Source organism: Simochromis diagramma, unplaced genomic scaffold, assembly GCF_900408965.1.
Source record: "Simochromis diagramma unplaced genomic scaffold, fSimDia1.1 OVJJ01000487.1, whole genome shotgun sequence".
NCBI classification, from domain to species: domain Eukaryota; kingdom Metazoa; phylum Chordata; class Actinopteri; order Cichliformes; family Cichlidae; genus Simochromis; species Simochromis diagramma.
The window spans coordinates 1,989,969-2,010,110 of record NW_024387305.1 but is presented as its reverse complement, the minus strand read 5'-3'; the positions used below and the strand labels follow the sequence as shown (position 1 = coordinate 2,010,110).

General features: G+C 40.1%; 2 protein-coding genes across 2 annotated transcripts; both read left to right on the top strand.

Annotated features, from left to right (window-relative positions):
- Positions 1-1,179: 1,179 nt before the first annotated feature.
- On the top strand, positions 1,180-5,886 carry mvb12a (multivesicular body subunit 12A). The gene is made up of 10 exons (XM_040004579.1): positions 1,180-1,313; positions 2,437-2,526; positions 3,578-3,661; positions 3,749-3,848; positions 3,932-4,061; positions 4,176-4,316; positions 4,502-4,614; positions 4,707-4,765; positions 4,866-4,916; positions 4,999-5,886. Exons 2-10 carry the CDS (start codon positions 2,437-2,439, stop codon positions 5,083-5,085), a joined length of 855 nt encoding a protein of 284 aa, XP_039860513.1. The 5' UTR covers positions 1,180-1,313; the 3' UTR covers positions 5,086-5,886.
- Positions 5,887-8,173: 2,287 nt separating this feature from the next.
- LOC120716888 (transcription factor AP-4-like) lies at positions 8,174-19,409 on the top strand. Its single transcript, XM_040004581.1, has 7 exons — positions 8,174-8,669; positions 10,610-10,775; positions 10,984-11,079; positions 13,855-14,025; positions 14,647-14,793; positions 14,991-15,155; positions 17,584-19,409. The coding sequence occupies exons 1-7, from the start codon at positions 8,581-8,583 to the stop codon at positions 17,737-17,739; spliced, it is 990 nt and encodes a 329-aa protein (XP_039860515.1). The 5' UTR covers positions 8,174-8,580; the 3' UTR covers positions 17,740-19,409.
- The last annotated feature ends 733 nt before the right edge of the window (positions 19,410-20,142 follow it).

Below are 20,142 nucleotides of genomic sequence, written 5' to 3'. Positions count from 1 at the left end.
GAGATGTATTATGTATTATTGAAACTGCACGTCTTTGTCTTTATATATATATATATATATATATATATATAGTCTACAACATTACTCTTTACATCAGGGGCCACAGTGGGCTCTCACACACCTTCCAGTGTTTTGGTTGTGAGTGTGTGTTTAACACTGAAATAAATGTGACAGAGACTTCATGCATTTCAGCCTGAACTGCTGAAAAGACGATTGAATCCCTCGACAGTAAGCGACAGAGTGACGCTCATACTCAGTCCATCATTTTCATATTTATTTATGAACTCTCACGCAGGTGACTTCATGCACCCCCTGCAAGCGGATATGCAAATGTGTCCATGGGACACACACAGACATGCAGTTTACCTCATCTACCCCTTGTTTTACTCTCAGCAGATTACAGCTGGCTCCTTCTCATTAATTACCTACTAATTAACTGGCCAATCAACCAATAAAGCTAAGTGCACTGGATAAGCACTGACTTCCTTCCTCGTCCACAGTCCACCTGCTCAACCCACCCCCGCTCTTGCATGCACGCACACAAACACACACGCATACTGCCATCCATTCTGCATGTTGCCATGCCAACAGGGACCTAAGCCCCTCTGGTTGATGCTTGCAATCAAGGGTCTTTTTTCTGGTTTTCATACACACACACAAACCGACACAAACACACACATTAGGATTACGAGGACTGTCTGGTAGTTTCATTATATTTATATTTTCATTTCATTATTATTCACAGTTTTAGCTTCTTACTCGCTACTAAAAGCATCTAAAAAGGGCAGACATGTGTTTTCCTTTCATTAAATTGTTGAATAATTTCATTTACAACAAATAAGAAAGGATAGAATAGTGCAACGTTAGGAAGTATTCTGTAGACTGTATGTGAAGGAAAATGTCACCCAGAGCATGCAGTGTTTTCCTTCATTCATTGATTTATTAATTCTTGCTTGTGCAGAGATAGTGGATTGTAGCACAAAAAATAAACATCTATGTTCTGTTAGGCAGAGAGATTAATAAATGAGGCAAAGTGTTTTTTCTATCGTTAATTCTAACACTTTTTTTGAAGCAGCAAGTTCAATGGAAGCTTTGAAAATCTGAGCCGTATTCTCACGCAACTGCTGCCATCTAGCGTTCAGAAGGGAGTTTGTTTTATATAGCTGACGTCATGCCTCGGAGGATGACGGGAGTTGGAGTCGGGACGGAGTCAGAGTACTTCCTGCTCCTACGAGGACGTCCAGGAAAATTTCCGTTGATACTAAGAAGTTTTTCTTTCACCTCGGAGAGCCAAAAGTTAATACATATACAGAGTAAGTGTGTATTTTTATAATTATACGAATGAGCTCACGAAGCGGTGAATATTTGGCTTATTTAACAAAGAAGCGGTGGAGTTTTGTCATCGGAACAATCGCTAATGCCACATAAGCTAGTCTTGACAGGGATGTTACACGGTACTTGTCTTTAATTTAATAATTTCAGGTGTTGTTATTAATAAACGTAACAATAAACACGTGTTACGAAAGGCAGAAGTGTGATGACGTGTGTTTAAAATTGTGGATAGGGAAGTTTAGCAGCTGTTTTAAGATACCTTCATCTGGCTGGTGTCGATTTCCTCAGCCGCTTACCATAATAGAGCTCAAGTTATAACAATAGCAAGCACTATGTCAGGAAGTTTGATCGAGTAAATAGAAGTTATTACAAAAAAAATCAATGGTGAAATCATGAATTGCTGAGATTTTTTTTCATCTTCATTTAAAATCTGAGCTTTATATGCTTGTTTGTCTTTCTGTTACATTGTGACTTTGTTGTTGTTCCAATGTGCTAGTCGGTTTTGTTTAGTCAAATGTGCTTGTTTGAACAATTTGCCACGCAGTAAAAAGTCTTTACCAGTAGAAATGTGTTTGTTTATGGGTGTCATGTAGCCAAAAGTCGAGTAAATGCTTAAAAAAACCAAAGAAATTAAAATCTATATTAAAAGTGATGCAAGTGGATTAAATACTTCTGCTGCTGTTTAAGATGAACTCTTACACTGAATAGTGTCATTCTCTGCCTTAATATATATGAACGACAGCCTGAATAGGGAACGATCCCTATTCAGGCTGTCGTCCATATATATTAGGGCAGAGAATGACACTATTCAGTGTAAGAGTTCATCTAAAGGTAATTTCGATCTAATTGAGTTCCCATTTAGGAGTCACATGAACTAAACGATTTGGGTGTGACAATGCCTCAGTCTCCAAGGGAACATGTTATTGTACACGCATTGAAATTGAAAAAAACAGATAAGCTTTGAGAAAGTTTATATTAGAATGACAATCCAAAAACATCCTTGGGCAATAAGAAGACTTAATTTATGTTAAGACCAACCATTAAAGCATTTGTACCTTGTTTACCTTCCATATTTATTAAAACTTTTGTTTGTGTCTTCCTCAGATGTCTTTGATGGAACGTGGGAATGTCCGGCCAGTAACCGCTGTGGCCTGGGCCTCCAACTCTGGCACTTGCCCCAAAGATTTCACCCTTGTAAGAACAGAGATAGATTATAGATATTTCATTTTACTTAACTCCAACCACAAAGTTAGCAGGAGAATTACAATAAAATCTCTTGTCCTTGTTCTAGGGTCGCAATCACCTAGAGACTAGTTAGCAACTGCTTGGTGACCTCCAGTCTCTTGGGAAAAATTTGCATCCCCTTATTGGGTGCAAGTAGTTGCTGGAAATTGCTAGCAGTTGGTGGGAAATTGATAAGCTCCAGCAATACATGCAATCCATTGATTGCATTCAACAATTATTCGTGGTGAATCAGCTAGGATTACAAATCCGTTGCTGTCGATATACACAGAAATTCACTTGAACTACTTGCGTTTAGAGTCCAGCCAGAATCTTTTTGATTTTAAACAGAAATTCCTCCTGATGTGATGTGGTTGCTGCAGATGCTCACTGCCCTTGTTTTTCTATAGGAATATAACAAAAATACAAGCCAGTTGAGTTGAGTCCCCTGTTCTAAAGAGACACATTGCAGTTGTGCTGAGTTGCACAGACTTGACTCAGATTGATTGTTACAAATTAGATGGGATTTACTTCCAAACCTTCGCTAATCTGTCTGATTGCATTTAGTCCCAGTCAGATCACAATTGTACTGAAACAGGTTGCCTCCACCAGGTGACCTGTGCAAAGGTGTTGCACACTCAACTTCTGGGTAACCAGACGGTCGCTGCAACAAAACAAGTCAGCGTGTTAAGTATAAATTACAAGTGACTGTGACAACCACAAGCTTTGTAGTGACACATCCAACCTGGGGTGGCTGTAGTTTAGGAGACAGAGCAGGTCACCGACTAATCGGAAGGTGGTAGTTCGATCCTCATCTGCTTCAGTCCGCATGCCAAATATCAACTCTGAAGGAGAAGAGTTAAACAAATGTGCAATGATTATTTTCTGTTGAATCCAAAATCCCAACTTTTAAACTGACTGACTCAAGCTGACTCAAATTTTCATGGTACTTGCTTATTTTGGAATAAATCAAATGTGTTTGTGATGCCACAGCTGTCTCACTGCATCTCCCTTTTTTCTGCAGATCAGCCTCACAGAAGATGGAGCATCAGCAAATTTTACACGCACCTTTGGGATGAAGTCTGGATATTACCTCTGTTATAGCAAGGTGAACAAAAAATGCGAACTTATACATGTATTACCTTTATATTACCACAATACATCATTTATTTTTCTAAATTTTCCATAAATGCAGGACTCAGCAGGTGGTATGGTAGTGTCTGACATCCGGATTATTTCTGATAAGGACTCACTTCCTCATGGTTACTGCTTTATAGCCGAACATCTTGAGCCAAGTGAGCACACACACATTCATACTTATTTAGCAGAATGCATCATATTCATTCACTTCTGACCTACCGTGTGATTGTTTGTCCAGAGGCCACAGTTTCCAAGAAAAAACGTGTGTGCGTACGCATCGTCCCAGTGGGCAGTGTGGAAACAGCTGTGTTGGATATCAAGCTGACAGCCAAAAGCAAAATGATGTTGCAGCATTACACATTTGTGGGGTACATTCAGATACATGGACTTTTGTCTTGGGCCTGTTTTATCGAAGCATTTTCATGAACTTTTATGAATATTATGTTGCATATAATTTGTCATTACATGCACTTTTTCTTCAGAGACATCCACGGCTATGTGCTGTGGTACAGAAAAGGTTACTTTTCTAAACCCACGCCTCAAGCCAAGCCCCGCAGTGTCAGCCTGGACATCCGCCAACTTTCCTTAGAGCAGCAGTCTCCTCCTCTACCCCTCAGACCTAGGTATAATGCCTATGTATAATTAAAATGGAGATGTTATTATCAAAATGTCACATATGTCTCTTATTAGAAGTGTATATAGTTAAAAATTATAGCGATGTGACATTATTACAGCAAAGTGTATTATCTTGGAGGCGTTTTACTCTTGTGGTCGACATCTTATTTGTTTATCTTATTTATTTCTGCAGCAACCCTCCTCCTCCTCAATTGCCACCCAGCAGACTTAGTCACAGACGCCACACTCTTCAAACAAAGGATGAGTTAGACAAACCTGCTGATGGAAGCATCCATGGAATTACAGGTACCACGGGTCTCTCGTCACACAAAGGGCTTCTTATTTACGCTTCTCACCGCAGAGACCCACTCACCTAGGCATACTCTTATTCTCTGCAGCTCTAGATGGAGTTCCTTTCAGCCTCCACCCAAAATTTGAAACCCAGGCAAATGAGACGGTATGTTTCAAGTTTTCAGTATTCAAGGGATGGATTCCAATGCCAAATACCGCTGACTTTCCTTTGTCATCCCAATTCTCTTTGACTATTTTTGTCTTAGAACTCGGATTTGAATATTCCCATAAAATCTCTCCAAGACATTGAAAATGAGGTAAGTTCTCATCTGATACTTTTTATTGGGTATATAAATTGAGAATATTGCCACATTGTTTTTTGATTATTTTTTCCCCCAGTATAACTACACTTTCTCCGTGGAGGAAAATGCTGCCAAGAGGATCAGACCATCAGTACAGATGGCAGGGATCCCGTCAACTCAGTGATGCTTACACTTTGTCAAAGTTACAAAATAAAATGTTCTGTTATTCTGTTCTCTCCAGAGGGCATTTGCCAATCATGCTACAAGTAAAGGATAATCATCCCTACAGTTAGGTTTATATTTTCAGGCTTTAAAAGGTCTACTCTGGAGACCCCTATTTAAGTCTTGATCCAGATTTCCATTTTCAAGCGTTTAAAGTTTCTATCTGCCAAAGACATGGCCTATTTTAGCAAGGTCCTAAATGTAAGTGCCTTTAACAGTATAACGGCTCCTTTCTGGTTAAAGATGTTGTGAACATATGGCTTAAGTTCATTCTTTTCTTTAACACGCTTAATTTCCAAATTTAGAAAACGTCTGTGCCGACATACGAAGGTGCACCTTCATTTGCTCTGTTGTGTGGTGTCCAATACAGTTTACCGTTACATATTTTTGAAGAATTGTACTAAGTGGCCTTAGTGAATACATTTTCCTACAAATGATGACTCATTAGATACACTAATATATCTCAATATAGACTATGGTGCATTTCTTATATGAAGAATACTATCATTTTTTTTATTATTTCAAAAAAAATGTGTACATAAATATAAATATGTTATTTAAAGGTGAATATAGTAAATTGGATCATTTTTGAAACACTTTCTCTGTATATTAGTTACTTAAAGATTTGTGGTAATAAGGAGAGCTCATCACTTTTTTTTTTTTTTTTTTTTTTAAGACCAAATATTTCATCAGTGTATAATGTCGTTTTACTATCTCTTTAACATGTGCTACATGGGGAAAATAAAAACCTGAGAACAATAAAGCATGTGTGTTGGTTTAAATACTATAACTTACAAAAACAAAAAACTGTCCAGAGGCACATGTGACCGGTTAAGCTTCAAGGCTTGTGAAAAGGCCTGCTGATATCGTGCTGTTCTAGATGACATACTATGGTTTCATTACAGCAGCAGTGAAGCTATTAGGAATTTATTATGTTGACGGTGTTGTGGTGGTTAGCAGTGTTACCTCACAGCAAGAAGTCTCCACCATCTGGTCGGTGCCTTTCTGTGTGGCGTTTGCATGTTCTCCCCATCTTTGTGTGGGTTCTCTCCAAGTCCTCTGGCTTCCTCCCACAATCCAAAGACATAATTAGTGGCGTTAGGTTAATTGATGGTAATACATTTCCCTTAGGTGTGAGTGTGGATGGTTGTCTTTCTCTATGTGTTAGCCCTGCGATAGACTGGCAGCCCGTTCACTCCGCCTCTTACCCTATAACAGCTGTGATAGGCGCCAGCTGAAGAGAATGGATGAATGGTTATTTTCCACTTTTCATGTAAAGAAAACAAAGAACCAGATTTTCTGGTTGGGTGACTTTCCAGCTTAATACTGCCACCTGCTGTCCTAAACCGGTGTTTTTTATGCTGAGGAGCTTCCTTTTATAATAAATTATTATCAGTCTGCATATAAGGATTTTATTAAGCTGTAATGTTTCCTTTTACTTTTCCCTTTGTGTCCTTTGTATTCAAGGTGACAAATTGAAAAATTTATTTCTTAGCTGTTAAGTGAAAATACTTCCTATTTGGGAGCCATTTAAAATATTTTTTTAAAAACAAATGCACAAGGAAATATATATATATATATATGCACATACGAGCTGCTCAGTCATGCCATGAAGCTCCTGGCATACAGTTTTTGTGCTGAAGTTAATGCCAGAGGCAGTTTGAAAGTTTGGCTTTATTAAGTCAGCAGAGTGTTGGTCATTTTAATGCACTATGCACCCCGATATTCAGTGACTCTGTTCTTTAAGGTTACGTGGTCTACCACTCCATGGCTGAGTTGCTGTGGTTCCTCAACACTTCCACTTTGCATTAATAAAACATACAGCTCACTGTGGAATATCTAGGAAGGAAGAAATGTCACACACTGGCTTGTTACAACAGTTACTGTAGTAAACCTGAATGCACTGAGTGCTCTAGAACCACCCATTGTTTCACAAATATTTGTATAGGCAGACTGTATAGAAGGTGCTTGATTTTATACACTTGTGGCAATGGGACTGAAGAAATTAGTTTTTTCTGCTGCTAAGCTTCCTACTCTGCTGCAAACATTTTTAGTAGATATTACCAATAGTAATATTGGTTTTAAAACTTTGGTTACTTATTATTTCACAGACAAATTGCATTATGGGGACAGATGATCCTCTGAAGTGATCCTTAAAAGGTGCAGGTGAAAGAAAAGGTTATAAGTATCCTGAACAGCAGCAATGATATAATGATGATATAATATAATATGATTAGATGGACACTTTTCATAATGAACATTTTTACATTGAAAGCTACTTTCAACTGTTCCCTTGTTCATAAGCAGTTTCTACAGCAGGTAATTCTGAATATTTTATTTGGCAGATTTTTGGATGCCCTTGTAGACAAAAACTACACAATTACTACACAATACCACTGAACAAATAAGCTACTTAAGTAGTAAATGTTATTACTTAAGTAAAAACATCTAATCATATGTTTTCCACTTTGTGAAATGATCATGAAACACAAATTATGTTAAACTCTTGTGCGGCACCTCTGTTTGTGTAATAAGTCTGTAATTGAGCTACACGTGAGCATTTCTCTGGATTTAGTCTTGTAATGGTCATTATGGTCATTTAAATTGTAATCCTGTTCATCTCTGTATTACTTCTTTGTTTTATTTCTGTCTCCAGTAGTTTTGTTTTTTTATAACTTGTGTTGCTTTGGGGTTTTTTTTCTTTTCTTTTGTTAAATTTTACGATGGTGACTGACTTTTTTTGTCCAACACATTTTCATGTTGGTCCTTTGTTAACTATGACAAAAATGAAATGAACTGTGGGACGGTTTGTCCATAAGCTTGATAATGCCATTTATTTACAATATTACTTAAACTTTTATCACAATCAAGATGTCAGTAGTTGATTTTTATGTGATACGGCTATTGGCAGTACCAACACTGGACAGTCAGTCGCTGCACTTGGAAAAGCAAGACGCAAAGCTGCAGTTTAAATTTACCTTTAACCCTGCTGATTCCCAGGTTATAGGTTGGCGTAGTTCAAATTATATACTCGGTATTTTGCTCACTGCTCGTAGATTTGCAGCACTGCAGTCAGATTCTTGCTGGTCTGTTTGTTCTGCTTTCCGGAAAACGAGCTCTGATTCCAACCAGCTGTTTCCCGCCTCACATAGATCAGCTGCACACACACACACACACACACTCGTAGTAGGCGGAGGCAAGAAGCCACACACACACACACACTGGAGGTAGCCCCATCAGCTGGGGAAAGCAACACAGCTTGAATTGTTATTTTTCTAACGCTTTTCTTCAGTCAAACCGAATTGAAAGCGGCTTTTTAGATGTAAGCTATTGGCAAGTACAGTGGGAGTTCTGCGAGGGAGAAACAAAAACCAACCGAACATCTATTTATTTTAACAAGGAGCGCAGGGGAGGGAGAAGAAAACAGCAAACACGGACTGAAGGTGGCTTTGAAAGCATGGAATATTTCATGATGCCGACAGAGAAGATACAGTCCTTACAACAGTTCAAGAAATCGGAGAAGGATGTTATTGGAGGTCTCTGCAGGTGCGCAAAAATGCTAACCATCGGTGTTGTTACCGAACTGCGTGAATAAATAACCTTTCGTGTAGCGCGTGTATGTGTGTGCGCTGCAGTCAGCCTTCATGTAGCATGCTGTTAGCTTCGCTGCCATGTCTTGGCAGCAGGAGCGTGGTTGTGGAAATTAGCAGCCAGTGCTTGTGCCAGTTGATGTTGTTAGAGACGAATATATATATAACATTTCACCCGCTTGCTTTTAAATACGCTGGCTGAATTGTTTGTAATAACTTATAATAAAGCATGTTTGTAACCGCCTGGCTCAGGAATATGTAAATCAGTGAGGTGAAATCGATACATTGCCGTCTAGAGCACGTGGTAGTTAACCCGCCGCTTTGCTGCTACACAACAAATCACGTTTGTAACGTCACCGTTGCCCCAAAAAACTGGCCATATTAACTAAATCGCTCGTGTGTCTCATCTATGTGTAGCTATGATGAAGTATGTGGTGTAAAATCGTGTCCGGGGATAAAAAATGCGTGTTTAAATACTGATCCGCGGCGTAGTCGTCGTTGCGTCTTGTGCTAAAATTAGCTTAGCGTGGCTAACTAGTTAGCTCTCACTGCGCACTCCCAGCCGTATGAAATACACACAGGCGTCTCATAACTCGTATTTCCCGAGTCGTTTAGCTAAAATACGTCGTTTGTTGTGTGGTGCGACAGTTATGAGTGTTTATCGGTTAATGTTGGATCGATAACTTAAGTTCTAGCTTCATGCTAAATGGGGAAAGCATTGTTCTCTATGACGCCAGGGGGGCCTGCGGCTTGTGGCGGAGTGGAGTCACGTTTCAGGGCTGCTACCGTGCAGACGCGCCCCCCGGCGGCCGTGCCGCAGGCCCGCAGCTCCCGGCAGCGTCAGCAGACAACAGCTGGTTTTATGTCTGAGCTACAAACCCCGGCGCGTTCAAGTCTGTGGGAGAAATGCGGTGTTTCTTCCCGAGTCGACGTAAACACCCCTATAATTTGTGTCAAACGTTAATATGAAACTGAATGTGTAGAAACAGATCTTTTTGTTTAGATAATTATTTTTTTGCCTTTGATATTTACAGTTTTGGTTGTTAATCTGTTATTCTTTAGTCAATCGTTCACTTTTTTGTAGCCAAAGAAAAGCCTTTGTGTGTGCTTAAACATTGGTCTAGATATGGTACAGAATTTCCGCGAATAGTTTTTCCTAACACCAAGGAAAGAAATGGCAGGCAAAAAGACAGTTTTTATCTAAAAATTAACGTTTTAGGATATTTACCTAACCAAAGATGTCTTCCTCGTGTCTAAATTTATAAAAGTGAAAGTAAATAATGCATAATTTGCATATTTCACTCTAGAACTAGACCCTCAGGATCTAATACAATATTTTAAATATGTATAAATCTAAGTAACAGAGAAAGATTACTGATTATATGTTAATATCACAGTTAATGTTCACTAAATGTTGTTAAGTTGCAAGCTTTACAATTTGATTGGCACATGCCTGCCTACTCTTTCATTTTTTGTAGGACAGACATGTTTACAACTATGTGAGCAGTGTGTTCGGTCTGACCTTTAGGCCTAGTAAAACATCACAGATCTGGTTCTTCAGGTTTGCTGCGGAAGTCTGACTTGAATGGTTCACTTATTTTTCCCTCTGAGTAAATATGTCAGAAGGTTTTGTTACCATGATATTCATACTCATGCTCTACAAGTGCTTTAAGGGGCAACGAGTTCAGATGAATGCCCTGTAAAGTTCCAGGTAAAAGGTTTCAGATTGCAGCTAGTTACAGACTTTATTGTCCCAGTGTGTCATTTTAACCCAGAATACAGATTTGCTCAGATCTAATGCTAACCTTAATTATGTTTGAAAGGGGAACTTACGCTTTCTTGGTGACTTCACGACACAGTCATGATCATCTTCTTCATTTGACCTCTCTCCTTCAGCCTGGCCAACATCCCCCTCAGTCCAGAGACTGCTCAGGACCAAGAGAGGCGAATTCGCAGGGAAATCGCTAATAGCAACGAGCGCCGGCGTATGCAGAGCATCAACGCAGGATTCCAGTCCCTGAAAACACTCCTGCCGCACACCGACGGGGAGAAACTCAGCAAGGTGCTCCAAACGTGCACACATTGACACACACACACGTGCGCGTGCACAGTGTTGTTCAATTAACCAAATGTTGGCACAGCAAGAATACAAAGTGACTCGGCACAAATGCGCAAAGAAGGGAATAAAGTTAATTTGTGCCTGTTTTTGCACTAATGTCACATCTGCTCTAGAGTTCAGCTTTTGTTTTTTTTCCCCCACTTTCAGGCAGGCCATCCTGCAGCAGACAGCAGACTATATCTTCACCTTGGAGCAGGAAAAGACGCAGCTTCTGGCTCAGAACAATCAGCTCAAGCGCTTCATCCAGGTAACAGCATGTCTCCCTGTTTTTCTTTTCTTTTTTCTTTTTTTTTTTTTACATAAAATGGGGTTGAATTCATGTCAGTGTCACACAGATGAGATACTGATCTGTTATACAGAATATATATTATCTTACATGAGTACTAATGGTGTGTTTTGGGGCCAAAACAATCCTTATGGTTTTGTCTTCAGCTCAGGTTCCTCCCCAGGAGGAGACTTGAATGTAGAATTGATCCAGATCACTGACATGTACAACAGAATTTAGAGAATATATAAGACGTATTTTTTTTCAGTAGACCTTCAGTCAAAAACATGCATTGTTTTTCTGTTAAGGAGGAGCTCTGATAGTGTGTGAGCTCTGTGTGACCATAAATCCATATTGGCCTGATTAAAAATAATAGTTGTTTATTCAACAATGGCAAAATTGTGTGTCCACGAGAGCAGATACCGTTTTTACCCCTCAGACGTAAAAGGCTGATGGGGAATTGTCCTCCTGCCGGGCAGCATGGACACATAAACATAAGTCTGGTGAATGCCATAACTTGAGAACAAGGAAATGTAGAATTTTGAAAATGATACTATAGGTGTAATTATTACGAGGCTGAGGGGTAGCACTGGCGGGCTCACACACACACACACACACACACACACACACACACACACACACACACACACACACACACACACACACACACACACACACACACAGACAGGGAATCTTTACAATACTGACATACAGCAAATGAATGATCTAGCTTTGCTTTAACCCTTTAAAGCCGGTCGGAGCGGACACGCTCCATTTTGCATAACTATTTTTAAATCCCGGTAGCACTGCAACCACGTAAGCTAGCGCAATACTTTTTTTTTGCATATGAAACCGGAGGAGTTGTACTTACATCTTATGCCATCAGCTTGTCCTAGGTCACAGTTTCCTTCCACATATAGCTTTGCAAAAACTGCATAAAAAGCGCTTGCAGCAACAAAAACATAATATTCCAGAAACAGGCTTTGCCGATCCGATCAGCTGTTTGTAACACTTCCTACGTCCATCACCGTGAACTGTCACATGTCCTCCATGTCCTGCCCGAAACCGGAAGTGACGTCATTTTGCGGAAATGTAGTTTTTTACCATCGTGGCCTTATGAGCCTATACTTGTGTTTTTAAAAGTTATGTTTGACTTTATGACTTTCTGTGTCGTTTCTGGGATGCTGAGGACTCATATTGCACTGCTGGAAATATTTTATTTTGATGCATATGCTGTTATTTTGCAAATTTGCACTATAATATATTTTTTCATTTTTCCTGCAGTATATGAAAATTGGTGTATCTCAAAAATAAAACTATGAAGACACTTAAAATAAATTTCCTTTGGTGGGAAACTAGTTTGTGCAACTTTTTTGTATTTACAGTTTTGAGGGATAAGCCTCTTAAATTTCTCTAACTAGAAATATATGTTAAAAAATCAAAAACGATTTTAAATTTTTTTTGTAGTTTATTGCACTTTTTTGCAATTTATGTAATTACTATGCACTTAATGCAGACATATTATTAAAATTTGGGCTAAAATGGTTGTATTGATGTATAGCAACTTGAAATGCTCCAAAAAATGGCTCCACAGCATGTAAAAATATACTATAAGCTCTGGCGGACTTGGTTCTATGGTAGGTCTTAAAGGGTTAACTTGTTAACGGAAGTAGGCTGACAGCTATGTTAAATCTCAATATTTGATGGTTCAATATTTTATTGTACCCTCCACACACAGTCAAATTTTTCACCCAACAGAAACAGCTAAGTTAAGGGGAAAACGAGTGTCTCTGCAAGTGCACTCACATTATGTTGTAATTTAAAGATTAGCCCAGTGGTCGGAAATCTCCTCCCTTTATTTGATGGATCAGTGGATTTAACTCACACAACCAGTTGGTTGTAGTTGCTCGTGCACATCCAGTCGCGTCGGTTGCAAACGTGAAGAGATGCAACATTAAACTATAGTGAGGCAGAATCGGGTCATTTTGATTCTGATTAGAGATATTAATTTAATGCATGAAAGGGGAAATGAGCTAAATGTTGCTTTGACTGGAGAGCTATTGACAATCACTTTGACCATCATTGATTGCACAACACAGACTGGTCATTTTCTTCAAAGGTATTAGACAGTAGTGTAAGCAGACAGTGTATTAGATATAGTGTTAGTAATAGAGATGGGAGGCAGTCTTAATTGAGTCCCTCCACCAATTTCAGTTACTCGAGTCACTATTTGATGACTCCTGAAGTGAAGATTGGCAAATAAAGCAGGTGGAAAAAGTTAACCTACTTGAAAATGCTCAGTGAGAGGAAGCTAACCTGAGAGCTAATAAATAAAAACAAAACATTTCATTTTATAAATACAGATGCACACTGACAACACAGAAATTCAGCTTTTTGAGTGTTGCAGAATCACTTCAATTATTGTGAGCAGCAGATTACACCAATACCGAGTTGGTCTGTGATTCTTACCTATAGTCAGTTGTTAAGTTTTTCATCTTACACGTTTGTCATTACAGACAAATTGTAACTTCCTGTTTAGCTTCATGGAGTTACAGTTGTAGCCAAACTTAGCTTGAATTAGTTTTTTGCACATTTAAATGTATGTTTACTGAAGTCATTTTTTTACCTTCCCGTTGGTTCACACTGCCTCTTTGTTCAGGTCAGCATAGGCACCATGTGTTGTTTTAAATGGAGAAGAAAATTACACCAATCGTGTTGTTTCACATTTAACCGAATGTGGTTTCCATGTCGTTACAGGAGTTAAGTGGCTCATCGCCTAAAAGGAGGCGAGCAGAGGAGAAGGATGAAGGGATTGGGTCTCCAGACATGTTGGAGGAGGAGAAGGTTGAAGAGCTGAGGAGGGAGATGTTAGAGCTGCGGCAGCAACTAGATAAGGAGCGCTCGGCTCGCATGCAGCTGGAGGATCAGGTGAGGTTAAAGCAGGGGGTTGGAAGTGAAGGTGGAAAAGAAATATCCTTTTCCTTCCGTGTTATTATGTGTATTTAAAACACATTTCACTTTCTTGCTGTCATTACAAATAAGAGAGAACGTTTGATTCGAAAGAAAAGGTACAAAAATAGGACTGTTAATTTACCCAGGTTATACAAATAAGTTAGTTTACACCTTCAGGCTACAAAATAGTCTCAACTACTGGTCATGATATCGTATTATAAGATCTTCAGCTTGTGGGGCTGACAGATTTTCCGGTACTCGAGTCGGTTCCTCATAAGCTCACATCCTGGATCGACCTGAAGAGCAGGTTGAGACAAAGGAGGTGGGACAGGTGCAGAAGACAAACAAGACTTTAATTGCGTTGTTTAAGTGGAAGGTAAACATCAGAGGAATGCATGGCAGTAATGTGTCTTGGACACTTTTTTTCTTTTTCAGACAGTCATTATGTTTCCAGTGGAAACACTGTGTTGATATTACAGTGTTAAGATGAAGTTTCCCATTAGAGTATTTATTTGACAAGAATGCTGGGATATATTTTCTGTTGCTCTTAAAATTGGCAGTCTATCTTTGGTTGATGTAATTGTGTGCATTGTGTAGGTGCGCTCTCTGGACACTCAGCTGCACCCAGAGCGTCTGAAGGTGATCACCCAGCAGGTGGAAGAGGAGCATGCACTCATCCAGAGCCAGACCCTGCTACGGCTACACCAGATCCACGCTGTGGACAGACAGACACACAGTCCACAGGTTAGAAACAAACATGCTCAAAACCTAATGTGTACCTGCGCTACTGTTTCTGAACTGGAAGAGGCGGCAGATTGCTCCAACAGCCTCTGAAGTGGCCAATATTGTATGGAGCTCAGCTGTGATGTGGGCATATGTATTTATGGAATGGAAAACACACTTTGATGTCTGTTTTATAAATATTTTGTGTGTTCCTCTAGGTGTTGGCTTCTCCCCCTGCCCCCACCCACCACCCCACGGTGATAGTCCCAGCTCCAACACTAACCCAGCACCCCCACCATCACGTCACAGTGGTCACCATGAGCCCATCAGCCCACACCAGCACGGTGTCCACCTCTAGACAGAACCTGGACACCATTGTGCAGGTTTGAACTTTTTTCACTTTAGAGGATCCTTGCTGATTAGGCATTGACATTGCATTACTTTACATTACATTTTCACACTGCAGTATTTACTGGGCAGATTTTGGGTGTCTGGCATGTTCAATGTGTGTTCAGCAGCCCTGAAAAACGTCTGTGTGGTGCTCGATGTTATTTGAGTAGACTCCAAGGCAACCGAAACAAGCATTTTCCTCGGCTCAAATAATGTTTCTGCAGTGGTCCTACAGACAGGTTTGAAGACCTGTGTCTACATATTATAGTTTACTGTCACCAGGGGGCAGTGTCACAAACAACTGGTCTGCGGTAGGGATGGGTGCCGAAACACCAAGTATTACTGACCCTGAGGCAAAACTATTAAAGACCGGTGTGTCAGTAAAATCTGACGTTATTGTTATTTTACATTTTATCTGACCACCATCATTACTAATTGAGACATTAATCTGACATGCATTTTGGCTATTTCCTATCCAGAAGAGAATTCTCTGCCTCTGAGCTTAGATGTGAAGGGTGGTGTAGCTCTGCGTCACACATGCACACGCATGTGTGACGCAGAACTCACTTCACTAGAGTCCATGCTGACAGCGATTGTTGCCCTGGAAAGGAAAAAACATGAAAACACTAAACTAATTTGTGTCACATTCAGACAAAGAAAAGCAAAGTTTTCTCCTTTTTAGCTCATAGTTCATCTGCTGCTGTCAAGTTATGTAAGACTAGCACCCTGAAACATGCACACAATTGTCTAAGTTACCAGTTATCTTATCTAAAACATGAAAGTGGTTTAATGATTAAATGATCAAAGTAATTACTAACAAGCTGATTGTTACGCATTCAGTCCAAGGTCGTCAAAACATCCTCTGAGCCATTACTTTCAATTCCTAATCCCAAATCCTCAAATTCAGTTTCAGATCACTCAGTGATTTGGAGGCTGCACTCAAACTAATGTCACTGCACAATAACTTGTTTTAAAAAGCCCGCAACATCTGTTCAGTGCAGAGGTTTGAAATTTTTAAAATATTGGATACAGTGTACATGGACTTAATTTACAGTGTATTGTTTATCCATCCATCCATCTTTTTCCACTTTATCCGGGGCCGGGTCGCGGGGGCAGCAGCCTAAGCAGAGAAGCCCAGACCTCCCTCTCCCCAGCCACCTCCTCCAGCTTGTCCGGGGGAACACAAAGGCGTTCCCAGGCCAGCCGAGAGATATAATCTCTCCAGCATGTCCTGGGTCTGCCCCGGGGCCTCCTCCCGGTGGGACATGCCCGGAACACCGCGCCCAGGAGGCATTCTTGTCAGATGCTCAAACCACCTCAGCTGGCTCCTTTCAATGTGGAGGAGCAGCGGCTCTACTCTGAGCCCCTCCCAGATGGCTGAACTTCTCACCCTATCTCTAAGGGAGAGGCCAGCCACCCTTCGGAGGAAGCTCATTTCCGCCACTTGTATCCGCGATCTCGTTCTTTCGGTCACTACCCACAGCTCGTGGCCACAGGTGAGGGTAGGGGCGTAGATCGACCGGTAAATTGAGAGCTTCGCTTTTACTCTGAGCTCTCTCTTCACCACAACGGACCGGTACACCAATCCGTCTGTTGATCTCTGGCTCCCTTCTCATGTTTAATTATTATAAATTCATTATATTTTATGTTTATATTTTGAGGGTTCTAGACAGATGATAAATGACAAAATCATATATGATCTGATAGGAGTTATGTTAAAGTACCGGTTCAATAGCATTACCACTAAGAGTAGTAATGCTATTACAGTGGTGTCAGTCCTTAGTCTGTGGGCTGCTTTTGCTTGTTCTTGGTCCTTGCCAGCTGCAGCAGAGAACATACAAAGAGCTGAAGTGAAACCGACTGTTTGAAAACAATGAAAAGTGTCCGCTGCGGTCACCATCTGTGCTTCTCATGCTCCATTTTATCATCTTCTGACATCCTGTTTGGAAGGAACTTGGCCATCGCTCCATTCCTTGTTCCAGCCCACTTCTCAACCAGTCAGCATACACATACTGTCATGCTTGTCGAGCTACATGCTGTTGCGTCATTGGAGGACTGCATGCAACCACATTTGTGCTGGTTGCATACCCCTCTGCACAGTCAAAAACCTACAAAAAATAAACACACGTATTACCATAAGACAAGCATTAGCCTGATTGCCAATGTTGGGTTAAGTGAAGCCAGATAATAGAAAGAGAGCCTGGGTTTGTTGAGCTTGATTCATAGTGCACGACCCAGGTCTCTATGCTTTTCTGCATGTTAAAACAAAAGGTTCAAGCAGACTAACTAGCCTGATCTTCATGGGTCTTTACTGCAATGGAGAGGAAAAAATAACTTCTGTGTACTTTGTATGGAAAGCTGCTTTTGCTTGTTAGTCTGTTTATTGCCTCATATTTAAAGTATACTTTTTTACCTTCCCAGGCCATCCAGCATATCGAACGCACTCAGGAGAGGAGAGCCAGCGCTGAGGAGGAGCAGAGAAGAGCTGTCATTGTAAGCCCCGCCCACATCGCCATGGACACCGCCTGCTCTGACACAGACACTGACACAGAGGGGGAGGACAGTTCAATGAATTGATCCATCCCATGAACTCTCTCTCTCTTTTACTCTCCCACACACACACACACACACACACACACACACACACACACACACACACACACACACACACACAAATACCTTTTCACTGTAAGATTCCCTCCAGGAGGTTGACTGCTTTTTGACAGAAAAAAAAAAAAGAAAAAAAAAAGTCGTCTTTGGCATTATCCAAACTCCTAAAATCCAATGGTTAAGCTCTGTGTCAGTCTTGTACTGTAAAATCTCTTAATATTGAAAACATAGGATGGTCAGCGTGCAGAGGAGACACTGTGGGATCTCTCGAGGCTGTCTTTCAATGGCAGAGCCGGTCTGTGACTATTATGAAACTTGAGGGTCTTCTAGTGTAAAAAGCTATCAGCATCAGTCCGCCCTTCATTTTGTGTTTACGCGTCGCAGTAATCCATCGTCACTGGCACACCGGCAGTATTACTTGTGCTTCAAACTGATGGGAGTCAGTGTAACAGAGAGCTGAATGTATGATCGCAATAACCGAGCAGCTCTCAATTCTGAAACTCAAACTACAGCTGAAGCAGTTTCGAAATGCCAGAATTTGGAATGAAATTCACCTAATTACAAGTTTAATTTGAGGATACTCGCTTAAAGAAATTGTCTGATTTTACTTGAAAGAAAAAATGCTTTTGATGTCTAAATAAGCCCTTAAAATAAGCTCTTGATCAATTTACTTTGGTCGTCTTTTTGGTTATGTTTTTGTTAACTTTATGTCAGCGTTACTGAATACGGAAGGTGAACAATTTCTTAAATTGAATTTATCAAATTGGAGGTTTATCAGGTTTTTACAGGGAACCGGGGTCCCTGAGGGGATTTTTTTTAATTTTATTTTATTTTTTTAAACAAATTCTGATTTCAGTTTTGAACCAGCCGCCATCAAATGTTGGTTTATCGCTCGAAAAATATTAACCAACGTTCACGTCTGGTGTTAATTTATGATCGCTCCCAGACAATTTGACTGAATCAGATTTTTTTTTTTTTCTTCTTTTTTTAATTGTAAATGAAAATATGTGAAGTTTAGCTGATGCGATTTGGATGATTCATATGCTTGCACTGCATGCAGGCTTCTGGTGTTCCTCCAAAGACTATCTAAGTCTCTTTTAGTCCTGGTTTATTAATTTCAGTGACTATGCACTAACGTTTTTTGGTATTTATGCAATTCCATCTTCATTACATTTGTTGGTGTCATTTCTACATGAGGTGAAGATCTCTATGCACCGTCAATAGGTGGTCACGCGCCTACAGTATATGTATGAAACTTGATGAGCTTGTGTCAAAGAATGTAGTCTCTACTTGCAAGGTGCTCTTTTGATAACCCTGGTGCTCTGCTGATGAGCAGTGAGCTGAGGCCAAAACCCTTCATGTAACCGTTAATCACATTTCCTACAGATCCAGTTTTGTTTGTTAAATATTTGTCATTTACACACTTTGAACATGCTCAGAGTGTAGAGCAGGGATGGGTTTTCAGGGTTGCTCACACGCAGAAATGAGCAGCTTTAGGTGGGGAAAACTGAGCAAATAAATCAGATCATTGTCAGTTTTCAGGGCATCAACATTGTCTACAAAAAGGGCAAAAACACTGTTTGGTAAAATGTAAAATTGATACAACACCCAGCTACAATCCCTCCATTTGTCTGTCTCAAAAAAGCACCAAGTCTGTCCACCTCATGTTACTTTGTTCATATTTCTTGGGAATTTGACTGGAAACCCCTGCTACAAGCCTCTCTCCTGTCATACTCAATTTGATACGCTGACTTGATGCTGTAAACATTCCCTTTTCTTGGATTTGTATCTGTCTTTTGATCTCTTGTATGTTCTGTTGCCAACGGAATGCATATTACTAATCGGCATTTTCTCTCGTCTGAAGTAATCTTTTGTTATGACATTTTGTTTATTTCTTGCGGGTCTTTTTTTTTTTTTTTTTTTTTTTTTTTTTTTTTTTTTTTTTTTTTTTTTTTTTTTTTTTCATGAACACATGACTGATGCGTTCAGTGACACTGTCTTGTGTAGGATGTGTGGACACTAGTCACTCCCAGGCATCAGGTTAGACTAGACTAGCATTTTCATGCCAAACGTGGGGTATTTTTCATATTCTGTTTGTGAAACTTTGTTAAAGGGTTTGGTGTTGCTCTGACATATGACAACAGCCTGATTTTAATCTGGGCTGTTGTTGGTCAGAGAAACTCTTACGCCCAAATGTTTCTGTACATTGTGTTGCAGCACTGCTGTTTTTTGGTGGAATTTGACATATTTGATATGAAGCACTTGCTGTTCTTTAATGCCTGAATCAGCTTTCAGGAAGGGTTGTTTTGTTTTGTTTTTCTCCCCATACGCTCTTTGCTGTGACGCAGTTCAAAATCTTTAATTTGTCTT

Bases quoted from the DNA above. Each gene is read 5' to 3' on its own strand.
- mvb12a (XM_040004579.1), top strand. From the start codon at position 2,437: ATGTCTTTGATGGAACGTGGGAATGTCCGGCCAGTAACCGCTGTGGCC. The intron at 4,615-4,706 runs GTACCACGGGTC...TATTCTCTGCAG, and splicing joins AAGCATCCATGGAATTACAG to CTCTAGATGGAGTTCCTTTC. The intron at 4,766-4,865 runs GTATGTTTCAAG...TTTTTGTCTTAG, and splicing joins AAACCCAGGCAAATGAGACG to AACTCGGATTTGAATATTCC.
- LOC120716888 (XM_040004581.1), top strand. From the start codon at position 8,581: ATGGAATATTTCATGATGCCGACAGAGAAGATACAGTCCTTACAACAG. The intron at 14,026-14,646 runs GTGAGGTTAAAG...TGCATTGTGTAG, and splicing joins GCATGCAGCTGGAGGATCAG to GTGCGCTCTCTGGACACTCA. The intron at 14,794-14,990 runs GTTAGAAACAAA...GTGTTCCTCTAG, and splicing joins GACAGACACACAGTCCACAG to GTGTTGGCTTCTCCCCCTGC.